The following is a 13,707-nucleotide window of genomic DNA, read 5'->3' as shown; positions in this document are numbered from 1 at the left end:
GAAGTACCCTCTTGAATGTGTAGCCGGAGAAGGGCCGCTCTAGATCTGGATCTGTGATCCCCCGAAACTCCGTAGGCACGTGCGATTCCATGTCATTGTAGGCAAAATTCTCAAGCATTTCAATAGCGTGAATAGTTTTATCGGAGCCGCTGGACCAAGGCAGTCGGGGAGCCTCTTCAAGAAGAAGGGCATCGATGCCAGTACAAGAATGACTTGCCGCCATCTTGAAGAAGCCCGGTCGGGCAGAGTCGTACTTAAGATAGATCCAAGGGAGGTTGAATAGCGTTGGGCCCTAGAAGATCAAGAATGGTGTAATGAAGGAGTATGGTAGAGGGGAAAATTATTTCGGGGCAAGAGAAGAGGCAGAAATTAAATGCAGACTCTGAAGGGTGGTGAGTTTGTTTGCTTTGCTTGTTTATAGGTTATTATTCCTTTGGCAGTGACTGGCACCTGGCAGGCACATAGCGTATGCATATGTCACAAACCAGGCACAAACCAGGCATAAATCAGGCAGGAGACAGGAGACAGGAACATAGGGTACTAACCTAGACATCCATTGTCGAAGTAATGAATAGTTTGATTGGGTAAACGGAAAGTTCATGAAACCGTTATGCCTGCACTACTTGCGTGAGCTATTCGTTTCCAAATTAGTTAAGGACAAGCTGAAAATTAGACAAAGACCCCAACCCAACAGCACTTCCAGGGAGGGCCACGCGGCTTTCAAAGTATGCGAGAAGCCCCGTGGGTTGACACAAAACCCTTCCTCTGATAGAGAATAATCGCGTCTATGAATATACCTGGCAGGCAATAGTGGCTCTGTTCGCTAGCATCGCTACCTAGTCTAGATGGTCGTGAATACTGCTTGTTGCTAGTGGCAAGCTGACTAATTACAGTGAATTAATGCTCGGGCCGCCATTTTTGCTGTACGATACGAATAAGACAACAAAGGGGAAAAAAAGAAGCGTTTATAGAAACATTATCACCAACAAAATCACTACAAACATGGTCACTACCAACCTCGCTGGCGGGTGCGGATATTCGCAGACCGCCATCGGATGGCTGGCCATGGTCAGTCGATACATGGGCCAGCCTGGGAGTGTCCTTGACTTGGGCGTGTCCCTCAACAGCGTCGTTGATAGGCTGATGAACTGCAAGGGACCCGGAACGAACGGCAAGCCGGCAAATCAGTGCCATGCTGTATGACGCGCATCACTCATTATCTTTAGTGGTACGAGTTACTCACGGGCTTTGCCATGTCTTAGTATAACAGACTATCACCGTAACATTACAGATAATAGTTATAGAGAACATGGTGATATTATCTACTTGATGGGTCATTGAATAAGGTTTAGCTACATCCCGGATCTACATGTAGGCTTAATGACCAGTCACATAACTATAGCAGCATTAGAGCATAATCCAAACCTCGATCTATCTGTAGATACCTCACCATTATGTGATGTTAGACCAGAAGTGCCTGTATTATTAATGGTGCAAATAGCTGATCTATGACCTTGATATTCCAACGAGGCCCGTCCCCAAAGCAAACCGAGCTATCATACAGCTTGCACAGAACACCTTCCAACAAGCTTTGGAGAGTCGAGTTTGCCTGCCCGTTAGCAGCTAGCGTCAGCAAATTCAACCTGTAACCGCCTATTGCCCTCTTTATCCTTCTCTCGATAGCAACACATGACAACCATTGATTCGGGTCTTTACCCTTGGACCGATAATCATCTTCCACGAGTTTGCACAATACCAGACCAAGATCGTCTTCTCCAGCCACTGCATGCTCTTGACTGATCGAACCAGTCTTCTTATATTCTATTCTTGCCCTCGCCATTGTTTGGATAAAAGTCGGTTTGATATCGCGTGTGACAGTGGAGTGGCCGAGGCCAGTCTCGATAATGGACGCAGCATCATGATACGAGCAGCCACTCTGACTGTGTTCCATGACGGACCAGAAGAGAAGCCCTGCAAAAGTCTCTGCCCCAGTGCCAAGATATGGGAGAAGGTCTTGTGGTGGTAATGAGACACGGAGGTAGTGCAAAGGGTCTAGCCACACACTACAGTCTAGACGATATTGAGTAGCAGAGATTGTCGGAAATGAATCCCAGGATACCGGCATTTCGATGGAATTGGTTGGTAACAAGCTTTTATCGAAAGTGACAAAACTCTCAGAAATTATGTCTGTCAAAGTATTTGTTGATTCTGAAGCTTTGTTACATGACAATGTCGCTGGGATGTTGAGATCGGCCGCCACAGCCAAGTCCCGCAGGATGCTAAGTATCTCAGGTCTTTCATCACCCTGGGCTTCATCAAGCAGTAACTTGACACCTTTCCGTAGACGAGAATTCTGATCTGTCAGTGCCTGGGCGAATTTGGCCTGACGCTCACGGAACGCTGCCTGTGAGCGTCGCCCTCGCTCTCGGCGGCGCTGCGAATAATTAGTATGACGCCTGGTGGGGAAGTTATGTAAAACGTACGGTCAACTCGTCTTTGATTCCCGTTTCTACCATGTTTTCAAGAAGCGGTTATGCGATTAAGTCTGATGGCTTCAGGAGAGGCAAGCAAGCTCTAGCAGAGTAAGCAAGATGCAAGCTGGATTTGTCATCGGAAAATTGACCAACGGAGTTAGTTCGACCTTTGGTCAACCGAGTCACGTAACCGTCGGAGATCAATAAGCCCGCTCCAGAGCCGACTTGTTTTAGAATCCATAGCCCGTTAAATAACGGTTACGTGACTTCGGTTGTATTTTGTAGCAGATTATCAAATAATTATCAACAGAAGCAAACAATATGGACCAGATTATGTATATAAAGCGAAACATCATAGCTAGTATTCCAGACATGAAGGAAAAACATCTTATCATTCCATTCTAACTAAAGAAAAGAACTCTTACCATAACCTTCAACCTCTTCACTATGGTCAAAATTGCTATCGCCGGAGCCTCGAGCGGTAATTTACCCACACGTCAAATACAACGCGGTGATTAATCAATTCTAGGACTTGCCCGAGAGATTCTCGACAAGCTTGTAGCTTCCGGGAAACATGATATCAAAGCCCTTGTTCGAAAGGTACACCAGCTCCTCCATGCAGGTATCATCTGCCTAAAATTACCTATGCTAAGACAGATCAGAACCCTTCGGATTTTCCTCAGCTTAAGAACGTTGAGTGGATTCAAACCGATTTCTCGGACAAGGCGGAGTTGGTCAACATACTTGAGGGTGTGGACACTGTCCTCTGCTTTTTCGCTGTACACCTTGATCCTGGCTCTGAGAACCAAAAGCGTCTCATCAACGCAACTATCGAGGCGGGAGTCAGGCGATTCGCTCCGTCCGAGTGGGGGCCGTTAGTACCTCCCACTGAAATGATAATGAAGGTTATTGACAAATAGTAGAGGAGTAAAGTTGGAAGATTCATTGGATGCACTGTCTTGGTATAGCGGCAAGATTGAAGTTGTAAACTATCTGGAGGAGATCAATGCGAAGGGAAAGGTGACCAAACCCGCAAGCTCGACTCGTTGCTGGTGAACTAAGTATTGACTAGGTTCTCGAATATTGCCGATTTCAACCTGGTGGTTTCATGGATTATTTCTGTCACCCTCATCAGACATCCAAGTACTTAATCACCACGAATGCCAATATCGATTACGAAAAGCGAAGTGCGCTAGTAGTTGAGGGCACAATGGACGACAAGATGGTGTACACTTGCGTCACGGACATCGCTAGTGTGGTCACTTCAGCTATAGACTATAGCGGGGAATGGCCGGTAATTGGGGGAATTAGCGGCGACCGAGTTACCATCCGTCAGCTTCTGGATATCGGAGAAAGGGTACGAGGTATGTATTCACGATATTACCATCTTTGACCATTTTACTAACCGTCTAGAACACAAATTTACTATCGAGTGGCTCAAAATGGAAGACGTCGCTGCGGGCGAGCTCAAAACGGACAATTACCCTCGCATTGACCTGCCTTCTATACCACAAGATCGAGTCGAGGCGTTTTCCAAGATGGCCATTGTTGGTATCTTAAATGCTTACCACCGTGGGGTTTATGATGTCTCAGATGAATGGAATCAGCTGCTGCCAGATCTTAAGTTTACAAAGGCTGATGAACTCTTGGGGCGGGTTTGGGGAAGGAAGACAGTCAGCCAAGCCTGATCCAGAAGAGTTCGACGAGAAATAAGTTCTTGGCAGCTTCTCTACGGTTCCCATACCGTTGCGCTGGATATTCTTTCATTCATTGCAATTCATAATGAATGCTAGTTTGTAAATAAATCTTATTGATTTTGATATTTGCCTTTGGTAAAATGATTGTGCTTTGCTACCTTGCCTTGGAATGAGTTGCAGAATATTGTGAGAGTGTTGCCCTCGGGCTGGAGACTCGTTTTGGCCCAGACTTGCATCGTTGTGTAACATGTTATTTTCATCTCGAACAGTCAACTGAATTACTTACGTATTAGTGCATATGATAGCTGAAATCCCCATATCGCAGTCAATACGATCGGCACTGATCCTCGGCATGTCGTGGCTGCTGAGCTATCAAGTCCTTGGATCTGTCGAAGCAGGCCTCAAACCACTCCCACAGTCTCATATCCAAAAGTGCACTGATACTAATGATTGTGACCACATCGACGGAACCCCATACCCTTGATCTACACTGGGTACTTGAGGAGGATAAGGCACAATAATAGCAGGTTTGGCAGACGACTTTGGGAATTTGACATCAGACTGTATTCGTATCACTTTTAATCGAGACATGCCAAGGCCTCTTTGAGAGGGATTACTAAACAGAATAAACCAAGTTACCAACCATGACGCAACTGATCGTCTGTGATTATGATGGATATCGTTGAAGCTCCAAGCCTCATTTTCCAGTGTCTCATGAACCGCATTAATTGAGGCGTAATTATGGATCTGGCGTAGCATGATCCATTGCTGAACGCTGATTGCTGCGAGCGCACGATTTTGCTGAAAAGAGTTAGCGCCGAAATAGAAGTAATCTCTTGTTAGTTTCTATTTAACCATAAAAGGCCCATCGGACAACAGTATTCCTGAACAACATTCGTCATTCTTGGTCTTTCTCTGTTGTAAATACAGATTTTAAGGAGCTTGCGAAGATAAAATCATTCTATTTGTACCGCATCTCTTCTGTGCTTATCAATATCTTCTCATCCTTTCTCACTATCACCACCATCCATTATCTCTTTCCCATAGCGGGTGTCGACCTAGCAAGACAACATCAACATGTCATACTATCAGCAGCCTAATCAACAGGCTTTTCAACAGCTGTATCAACAACCTCTATACCAGTCAGGCCCCCCACCTCCCAACATGCCAAACTATCCACAGAACTTCCACGCCCCGCCTCCCGGTTACCAGCAGCAAGGCTACCAGCAAGCTCCCAACATTGCTTCAGGACCGCCAGGCTATCACCCTCGCGTGGGCTTCACTAGATTGCCTTCAAGGTTTCAAATTTGGAACGTCATGACAAGTGGGGGCACCAGCGTCCTTGAGCTCGGCCCTCAATTTAAAGGGCCAGTTGCCTATTCAGCCAAGATGTTCTCCAGCAGTAGGCTTAAGATCAAAGAAGGCCCATATGAATCAGAAAAGCAGCCTATATGCACTATTGAAAGCCGCCACACTTTCAGTCAGCAGAGTACTATTAGCTTCAATGGATTTGAGTCCAAGTTCAGAGAGACGAGCATGTTCATGGAGGGTGCCTCTTGGCCTTTCGAAGTCGATGTGAATGGGCAGGTTCAGACATGGCAGTGGAGGAAAAGACAGGTTGACAGTTCATCCACCATTAAGAGGTTCATTGGGTCAATGTCTCAAAGCAAACTTGGAAGTTGGGAGTTGGTTCCAGCATCAGGACAAGGCGCACCGGCGGCTAGTCTTGAAACAGCCGGTGGAAATACTTTCGAGAAGGATTCTGCACTTGGAGAGTTTATTTTCTATGGTCCTGCTTCCGTTGGCCAAATGGGCGACATCTTCATGAATGTCAGCATTGCAGTTCTGCTCCGCATCATATCGCAGCACTATATCAGCAGGATCGCGGCTTTGGCATCTTGAGGTTTTTATGATCGTTGTTATTAGGGAGATTAAGAAATGGGCACAGAAACAGAATAATACCACGCTTTTATACTATACTATCACTTTGAAGTGCATGCCTATATAACCAAGCAACAAACTGTTCACGTAAGCACTCAGTGATAGACTACACGCAAAGAAATGATATACCATTGTATTTATACCAGACTACTAGGTAACAACCCATGATTGGTCACAAAGTATAGAATCTTGAAAATTAAGGATAGTGGTGTATATATAGATATGTATTGGATGTCTTGCTATCCGTAAGGCGTGCATGCTCCAATGATAAATAGCAATTAATAAAAAGGTATGAGATACTGGAAGCATCTGTAGAAGAGAAGAATATAACCCAAGTTGATCTTGACAGGTGTGATCATGACTAAAGGACCTGTCACAGCCTGCTGGGTGAGATAGCCATTTCATGCAGCACTTAACCCTGGCACTCGATCATGTAGTCACCAGCGCTGTCATCAAGCGGATTCCAAACATCACCGGCGGTGTTGCTAGGGACGAAAGTTCCCTCATAGTGGTCCCACTTAGGCACCCAGTAAATCTGCCCATTCTTTCCGGGACCGCAGTCAACATTGATCTGAGTAGACTCGGAGTTCTCAACTGTGTGGCTATTTTCGAAGCTCGTGCTTGCACCAGCCTCAAAGATCTCGAAGAATCCGCCGCTGATCTCAAAGGATGCGCCAACAGACACGGTGTTCGCTTCGCCAGTAGTGACAGTGTAAGAGCTGCCGCTAGGAAGGCTAGGACCGACCTTCTGACGGAAGCCGGGGCGTTCGATGGCATGGCTTAAAACCTCAAGGTTGAACGACTTATTCAGATGTCAGCACGAATTCTCTAGTGATTTTACCGGGTACTCACGTCGCCTTCAGCCTGTCGTCGATGCTTGGCTGGGGGGTTGTATCGAGGATCGTTTGTAATTCGTACAGTTCAGTTGTCGTCGACGCTGTCAGAATAGCCACCTGCCTCGCTGGGAATGATGCATTTGTCTTTGATGATGTTGATATAAGGCAAAAGCGAAGATGTGGTAATGGTGAGACGGTTGTTTGGGTCATTCCAACCGATGCCAATCTCACAGTTCAAGGCGTGGTGGTCATCGAAGAAAGACACACCACTGGATGGATCTATAGGACAAGTTAGTAGCTATTCATGAACTGACCTTTGGAAAAAGCTTACCAGGCTCGATCTGGTCAGTCGAAGTACCGGTCCAGCCGAGAAGCGCAATCAGACTATCGCCTATCTAATGTGAGTAATGGGAATCGCACAGATGTTCCGACAACGTACAGTCATTCAAGTTGGGGCCTTGGTCCCCGTAGCAGGTCGCAACACTCTGCCTCTTGTTTAGTGCTGCGCCTTTTGCAAGCGCAGCAACGATGGCCGAGGACAGGACAGTGGATAGCTTCATGGTTAATGGTAGAGTGTTTGTTTCTTAAGACGAGTTTGCTCAGATTGTTGGGGAGTGTTTGTTTGTTTAAGATTGGGAAAAGTCGTGGAACCTTTGACTCCTAAATAGGTGTTGCTTCGCAGTTACACGTCGGAGACGGCCGATAACGAAGCCTTCAACTCTCCCATCGCACAACACGAAGCCATGCAGATCGTCGATCTGTTACAGTCTATTAAGATCGTTCCAAGTTCTGAGGACTTGTGTCATCTCGCATCGTTGGCCGTTGCAGGGAATTGTGCCTGGCAGTAGTTAGGAACCCCTGATGTGTGTCATCGGGATCTACAGAATACATGAAAAGGTCCCCGAAGGCTGCTGACTGTGTTGATCAATCCAATCCTTCAGTGGTAGCACACGTGCTCAGTTTCCTCTTTCAGATCGTCATGAACAGACCAAGGTTTTGCTCAAGTTCTGTTTCAAGTGAAAGAGAATATACCCAATATCTGGTTTTCTATCGTTTTATGCTTAGTTATATTTCCTCTCATGGCTGTCAGGGTCATTAGGTGTAATAGTAATTGGCGTCTTTAAGTAGAAACATGTGGCAAACATGGCGAACTATATGAAAATCATTCATCCGTCATTTGCTGTACACAAGTGGCAGGTCGTTCAGCGCAATAGGTCTCATTTTCCGGCCAGGATACGATTTTTTTTCAAGATCAAGAGTGCTCCCTGTCTGGCGTCTTTGGGCTTACAAATATTTTGATCGGATTTCACTTCTAAATACCACGCTGCACTTCACCAAAATGTGTGTGCCCTGTGCGGGCTGACTCACTAATCGACCTGCCACATTTGGCGCCGCCAAGCAGCCTCAAACGACATATCAGCTTGAGGATGTTGAAAGTGGGTCGAAGCTGAACTCTTCGTCTAACATATCGTTGTTGATGGACATTTCAAAGCAGCTCGCCAAGCCGGACTCGGCTGGAAAGGATGGCAGGATATCCATAGTAGGAACATGATGGCGGATGCCATGATGAGACATTGTATTAAATTCTAGAGCCCTATTAAATTCGTACTTTGATACAAATGTAATACATGTAACTTCGGGGACCACCATCCTTGTCCCATATCTTGTGCTTTCTAGGTAGCTCGAGCATGATTATCCCATGACCAGACTTCGCCCAGCGGAGGAAAGGGTCCGCGAGGTGCGGCATTAGCACCCATGCCTCCCTTGGGGAGCGGTACATGTTGTAAAGTCGGACCCTCTGGTCCCCGACATCATTGGTCAGAATGTGCGATCCATCTCCTATGAGATGCAAAGCTGTCTTGAGCATCTGTAGGAAGTCTTTCAAGCGGCGCCGCTAAAGTCTGTAACCATATTCTCTTCAAAGTCCGTTCTTTTCCAGATTCCCGGTATTCGGTTCGTTTCCTGCTAAGACTGAACAATACGCTTTCGACTCGGCTCTGGTTCTCAGGTCCAAAGAAGTCCTCGGATCCGGGTTGCTTGGACGGCATCACCCACAGGAGGCTGCGAAGACGAGGGGCTAATATGCGTTGTTCAAGTTCATGCAAGGTACTGCCGTCACGCCGATGCGGATCGCGGTTGGATATGGTTGCGCTGCAAAGGGCAAGATGTTCCAAGCAAGGGAAATCTCTCAAGTCAAAACCTGTCAACCATATTTGGTACTCACCCTGAAATCGGAGGTGGGTAAGAGAATCTTTCTGCCCGTCAAGTATGTTTTGCACGCGATTCCAAGCGGTAGTAATTTGCGACGGGTTAGTTCGCAAGGCCAGCCTTTCAAGTCGTCTTGGCCAAGCAACCATAGCCTGGAGTATGCCAGGATCTGTGTCTGCGCCAGTGAGTAGTCTTGTGAAGGGTGCTGTTCCTTCGCCATCCTGGGGATTCAATGTTAGTCTTAGCCAATACCAAATATGCAACAGATTATAACTTGCCATGAGCCATGAGGATATCCTCGCGAACGCGTGACTCCACCAGTCCGCGGGAGCACGAGAGAGGTCCATCCAACGTCTACATTCTAGTTTGTGACAGGAACGGGCACCTTAACTTATTCGTAAGCGAGGCACAAAGATTTACAGCGCTGTCCAAGTTCTGGGTTCCGATTGATCAGGTTGCGCAGTCTCTCCATCGATCTAGCAAGATTCTCGGCTTCAATGAACTGCCGGCTGGACTACATCTCGGTGTGAGTTTCATCCCTCGGCTGTAAAAGAAACAGCTTACTTTGCACGATCAAGCAATGAAGGAACATTCACAGGTCCTCCTCTATGGTCAATAGTAGGCCATGGAAGGGAACCAAGCGAATTGGGGATTACACACTACTACCCATCTGGTCTCGGTGCAAATGGAATCCAATCCACCATGGATCAACGTCAAAGGTTATACCCGAAGCTTCGAAACGGCGATAACGCCTTGGCAAAACGTCATTCAGCCAATACAGAAAATTAGAATTGGCTAAATCAATCTATTAGAATTAGAATTAAGCATACATCGGCTCCCGCAAGGCTTACACTAGCAGTAGCTAAATTACCAAAACAAGGAATTGTGATGCGGGGTAGTCAATATTGTCTGCTCTCCGAGCCTCCCGTATGCAGGCTATTGATTCCTTCCAGTCGTGTCTCATAGGCAATCGAGATCAGAGATCAGGATGACGTCCCGCGTTTTCCAAGACGTGAACACACCATGTCAGCTTGGTCATGCAATCACATAACAGTAGCCTGTGCCCATCTTTCAGCCCTTCATTCTACCGTTCTTGCAACTTCCAGGTGTCGATACACTATCATTCGTTTTTTTCACGAATACTTTCGCTTCATCATGTTCAGTTCTACACTCACTTTAACAATTGGTCTCCTCTGTGCTTATGGCACTTTGGCTCATCCAATCAAAGGCATCGAAAGGGCTGTGATCCAGGACGAGTATGATTTCATCATTGCTGGAGGTAAGACATTCAACTCCAACTCAAGGCTCTGTGCTGACAAGAATTATAGGCGGGACTGCAGGCCTCGTAGTGGCAAACCGACTCACCGAATCGGGAAAATTTCGCGTTCTTGTTCTTGAAGCTGGGCCTGATCCAAACGTCGTTGCAGCATATAAGCCATTGGGTGGAAATACGCTGATAACAGGTATATATGAGCGCGATGCTACTCATTACATGCTAACAAGTAACAGGTTCGTCGATTGATTGGAGATTCGACACAGCACCCCAGCAGGGTCTTGACGGAAGAATCCTTACCTATCATCGTTTGTCTCACGTTACCTCTTCATCTGAATAGCATTGGCTAACTGAAACAGGCGGCAAAGGATTGGGTGGGAGTAGCATGATTAATGGATTCTATTATGGACGTGGTACATCTACGGTGTACGATCTGTGGGAGAAGAGAGGGAATCCAGGGTGGTCATGGGACGATGTTTATCCACTCTTCATCAAGGTGAGTTAAGAACTCCACTTACGTAGAATCTGACTGACAATAAAGGGCACACATTTTAACCCTCAGAATGAATCGAAGGGATTTGACAATACTTACAAGACCTACAACAGCACAGCTTATGGAAATGGTCCTCTTGAAATCGCATACCAGGGCTATGTTCCAGAAACAAGCATCGCCTTTATGAACGCCTGCGAAGCTGCCAACATTCCCATTGTCGAAGATTACAACACTGGGAATAGCACAGGCGTTAAACAAGGTACAGCTACACTTGACAAGCATCTTTTGCGCAGCTCTAGTTATGACGGGTATTTGAAGCAAGCTCTCAACAGGAAGAATCTTGATGTTTTGTACTATGCGCCAGTCCAGCAACTCCTGTCAAGTACCGGTGGTGACAGACCAAAAGTTACGGGAGTCCGGTTTATGGATCATCCTACTGGAAGAACGCATCAGGTACACGCCTCCAAAGAGGTTATTGTCTCTATGGGCGCTTTTCAATCACCGCAACTTCTTATGGTTTCGGTTAGTGAGCGATTCTGAGTACTGATGATGTCGCTAACTCAAGAATGTAGGGGTTTGGTCCTTCGTCTGAGCTTGAAAAGTTTGCGATTGAGCCCGTGCTTATCAACGAGAACATTGGTCGAAAGTAAGATACGCCCGAATATTTCTGGCTTCACCTATTAATATTCACAGCTTGAACGACCATAGTGTCTTCAGCATAATGGCGAGGGTAGAGGATGATCTCCAATACTCGTCATCCCAATTGTCATCAGACTTTACTTTGCTAGAGGCAGCTCAAGAGGTGATTGTTTGTCGAGGAATACAAATGAATTTGACTGACACCCGAGTAGGAATTTTACAGCAATGGCACCGGCCCGTACACTGCCCCAAGTGGAATCACCAATGGGTTCCAAAGACTTTCCGAACAAGAGCTGTTCGAGATTGGAGCAGGTCCCGTGGTAGAAGCCGGCCTCGGAGACCAATCGCATATTGAGTATCTCTTTGAATCAACATGGTATCCGTCTGGACCAACACCTTACTACAAGCAACTCGCCAATGAGTCTTATATCTCATTGACGGCGAGTAGTATGGTTGCCTTATCGCGTGGCAATATTTCGCTCAAGGGTACCTCAATGATGATGGCTCCTGAGATCAACCCCAATGTGAGTCCACAGAAATGATATGTCTTTGTTTGCCATGGTTTTTCACGTCCTAACTATTGTATAGTATTACACTCATGACGCAGACCGAGCAATTGCTATCCGAAGCTTCCACTATCTTCGCAAGATTTTAGCCCATCCTGCCCTCTCGCGATATACCTACGGTGCAAACCATGGCGAAGTAAGCCCTGGTGCAGCTGTTGATGATGACGATGAAGACGCCATTTTCGATTATGTCAAGGCGAACAGCATCCCAAACTGGCATGCTTCTGGTACTAACCAGATGCTCCCCAAGGCTGATGGCGGTGTTGTGGATCCGCGTCTCAGAGTTTATGGTGTTGATGGCCTTCGCATCGTTGATTGTAGCATTATACCTGTCTTGCCTGACGTTAACATTGTTGGGCCTGTTTTCATGATTGGTGAAAAGGGAGCTGAGTTGATTCGCGAGGATTGGGATGATTCAGGAATCTAGTCGATTCAGAGGCCCATGTCATTCGTTTGGTATCTGACCAGACTTGTCTGAGGTTGCGTTCGTTTTCTTTCACGTATATGGTTTCTCGTCCACAGATCAACAGACCTCATCGCGTAATTAAAGATGTTGAATATTCTGTATTCAATATACCGATGCACGTAACCGCTCGCGACTCGCACTTAACCCTGGACGTATTCAAAGTTTGTCCAGACATTGCCCTTTGTAGCCCTAGAATACGGGCAAACCGCCTTCGCTTTTTGAACCACCTTTTCCAATTCCTCCTGTTCCAGGCCCTTAACCATGATTTTCATATCCACGCGTAGACCCATATCCAGCGACTTCATATCACCCACAAGGTGCACTGTCGTATCGACCACGCTATCTTCGACATTGGTAGGCATTTCGATACCCATCTGGGCTGCGCAAGCGTTCATGGCAGACTGGAAACAAGCTCCGTAGCCAGCGGCGAAGAGCTCCTCTGGGTTCGTCTTGCCCTTGTCGCCGGGACCACCGAGGGCCTTGGCCATGGTGAGCTCGACATTGAGGTTCTCGCCTTCGATACGACCCTTGCGAGCACCAATTGCTTTTGCGCGTGCCGAGTAAAGTGTTGGTGCGGATTCTACGTTGAGGAAGCGACGAGTGGTAGTGTTGATGGTAGGCGCTGTGCGCTGTGCGGCGCGGCGAAAAAGAGGTTGATAAGCGCGAAGAGCTGACATGTTGATTTTCGTCAAGGTGGTATTTCTTGGGTACTGATTGAAGTTGTGATGTAACTGAGTATTCGAAGAATTGAAATGTTTGAAAAAGTTCATATATGCTCATGTCGCCAGAGTCGAGCACGTCACCATGAGCCTGAGACTTTGTGTTGCTATACCAACTAACTAACCATAAACCACTTTCGTTCCTGTGACGTCTTGGACATGACAGTTCAAAGTGGATACCACTCAACTCCAAACGAAACTCAAGCGCATCAAAACCCATTCTCATTCCTAGAGCTAAGGTGGGCTGAGCGACGTTAGGGGGCTGGGGAGATAGCATTTCTAAGATTATAGATCACAGGGGTGCCCCAATTTTTGGCCGAAGACCCCTGTAAGATTGTCCCTCCAAATGTTTTATATAAAGGTAGCTAGCTAGTAATAGTGAAACAATTATTTAA

General features: G+C 46.6%; 7 protein-coding genes across 7 annotated transcripts; 3 read left to right on the top strand and 4 right to left on the bottom strand.

The window, feature by feature from the left end:
• Nucleotides 1-1,315: 1,315 nt before the first annotated feature.
• Nucleotides 1,316-2,592, bottom strand: EDB82DRAFT_487806 (uncharacterized protein). The gene is made up of 3 exons (XM_025730175.2): nt 2,484-2,592; nt 1,451-2,434; nt 1,316-1,396 (listed from the first exon to the last, which is right to left on the bottom strand). Exons 1-2 carry the CDS (start codon nt 2,514-2,516, stop codon nt 1,463-1,465), a joined length of 1,005 nt encoding a protein of 334 aa, XP_025589326.1. The 5' UTR covers nt 2,517-2,592; the 3' UTR covers nt 1,316-1,396; nt 1,451-1,462.
• A 188-nt stretch (nt 2,593-2,780) lies between these two features.
• Nucleotides 2,781-4,267, top strand: EDB82DRAFT_487804 (uncharacterized protein). Its single transcript, XM_025730176.2, has 6 exons — nt 2,781-2,955; nt 3,004-3,074; nt 3,137-3,348; nt 3,398-3,494; nt 3,547-3,838; nt 3,888-4,267. Exons 1-6 carry the CDS (start codon nt 2,922-2,924, stop codon nt 4,160-4,162), a joined length of 981 nt encoding a protein of 326 aa, XP_025589327.1. The 5' UTR covers nt 2,781-2,921; the 3' UTR covers nt 4,163-4,267.
• An 831-nt stretch (nt 4,268-5,098) lies between these two features.
• EDB82DRAFT_533039 (uncharacterized protein) lies at nt 5,099-6,073 on the top strand (the record flags this gene model as incomplete). Its single annotated transcript, XM_025730178.2, has 1 exon — nt 5,099-6,073. Exon 1 carries the CDS (start codon nt 5,249-5,251, stop codon nt 6,071-6,073), a length of 825 nt encoding a protein of 274 aa, XP_025589328.1. The 5' UTR covers nt 5,099-5,248.
• A 451-nt stretch (nt 6,074-6,524) lies between these two features.
• On the bottom strand, nt 6,525-7,508 carry EDB82DRAFT_520759 (uncharacterized protein; the record flags this gene model as incomplete). The annotated part of the gene is made up of 5 exons (XM_025730179.2): nt 6,525-6,914; nt 6,965-6,993; nt 7,066-7,227; nt 7,280-7,339; nt 7,388-7,508. 5 exons carry the CDS (start codon nt 7,506-7,508, stop codon nt 6,525-6,527), a joined length of 762 nt encoding a protein of 253 aa, XP_025589329.2.
• A 1,105-nt stretch (nt 7,509-8,613) lies between these two features.
• EDB82DRAFT_487798 (uncharacterized protein) lies at nt 8,614-9,631 on the bottom strand. Its single transcript, XM_065608318.1, has 2 exons — nt 9,435-9,631; nt 8,614-9,377 (listed from the first exon to the last, which is right to left on the bottom strand). The coding sequence occupies exons 1-2, from the start codon at nt 9,501-9,503 to the stop codon at nt 8,760-8,762; spliced, it is 687 nt and encodes a 228-aa protein (XP_065465654.1). The 5' UTR covers nt 9,504-9,631; the 3' UTR covers nt 8,614-8,759.
• A 680-nt stretch (nt 9,632-10,311) lies between these two features.
• On the top strand, nt 10,312-12,554 carry EDB82DRAFT_520758 (uncharacterized protein; the record flags this gene model as incomplete). The annotated part of the gene is made up of 9 exons (XM_025730180.1): nt 10,312-10,435; nt 10,485-10,619; nt 10,666-10,737; nt 10,789-10,925; nt 10,971-11,444; nt 11,495-11,568; nt 11,616-11,724; nt 11,774-12,085; nt 12,150-12,554. 9 exons carry the CDS (start codon nt 10,312-10,314, stop codon nt 12,552-12,554), a joined length of 1,842 nt encoding a protein of 613 aa, XP_025589330.1.
• A 151-nt stretch (nt 12,555-12,705) lies between these two features.
• On the bottom strand, nt 12,706-13,362 carry EDB82DRAFT_487796 (OsmC/Ohr family). Its single transcript, XM_025730181.2, has one exon. It carries the CDS (start codon nt 13,268-13,270, stop codon nt 12,734-12,736), a length of 537 nt encoding a protein of 178 aa, XP_025589331.1. The 5' UTR covers nt 13,271-13,362; the 3' UTR covers nt 12,706-12,733.
• Between the last annotated feature and the right edge of the window lie 345 nt (nt 13,363-13,707).

This window comes from Fusarium venenatum (genome assembly GCF_020744135.1).
Source record: "Fusarium venenatum strain MPI-CAGE-CH-0201 chromosome Unknown EDB82scaffold_1, whole genome shotgun sequence".
Classification (NCBI taxonomy): Eukaryota; Fungi; Ascomycota; class Sordariomycetes; order Hypocreales; family Nectriaceae; genus Fusarium; species Fusarium venenatum.
Note: the sequence above shows the minus strand (reverse complement) of the source record. Positions and strands in the feature narration are given on the sequence as shown.

Bases quoted from the DNA above. Each gene is read 5' to 3' on its own strand.
- EDB82DRAFT_487806 (XM_025730175.2), bottom strand. From the start codon at position 2,516: ATGGTAGAAACGGGAATCAAAGACGAGTTGACC. The intron at 2,435-2,483 runs GTACGTTTTACA...AATTATTCGCAG, and splicing joins GAATCAAAGACGAGTTGACC to CGCCGCCGAGAGCGAGGGCG.
- EDB82DRAFT_487804 (XM_025730176.2), top strand. From the start codon at position 2,922: ATGGTCAAAATTGCTATCGCCGGAGCCTCGAGCG. The intron at 2,956-3,003 runs GTAATTTACCCA...AATCAATTCTAG, and splicing joins TATCGCCGGAGCCTCGAGCG to GACTTGCCCGAGAGATTCTC. The intron at 3,839-3,887 runs GTATGTATTCAC...CTAACCGTCTAG, and splicing joins TATCGGAGAAAGGGTACGAG to AACACAAATTTACTATCGAG.
- EDB82DRAFT_487798 (XM_065608318.1), bottom strand. From the start codon at position 9,503: ATGGACCTCTCTCGTGCTCCCGCGGACTGGTGGAGTCACGCGTTCGCG. The intron at 9,378-9,434 runs GCAAGTTATAAT...TTGAATCCCCAG, and splicing joins GGATATCCTCATGGCTCATG to GATGGCGAAGGAACAGCACC.
- EDB82DRAFT_487796 (XM_025730181.2), bottom strand. From the start codon at position 13,270: ATGTCAGCTCTTCGCGCTTATCAACCTCTTTTTCGCCGCGCCGCACAG.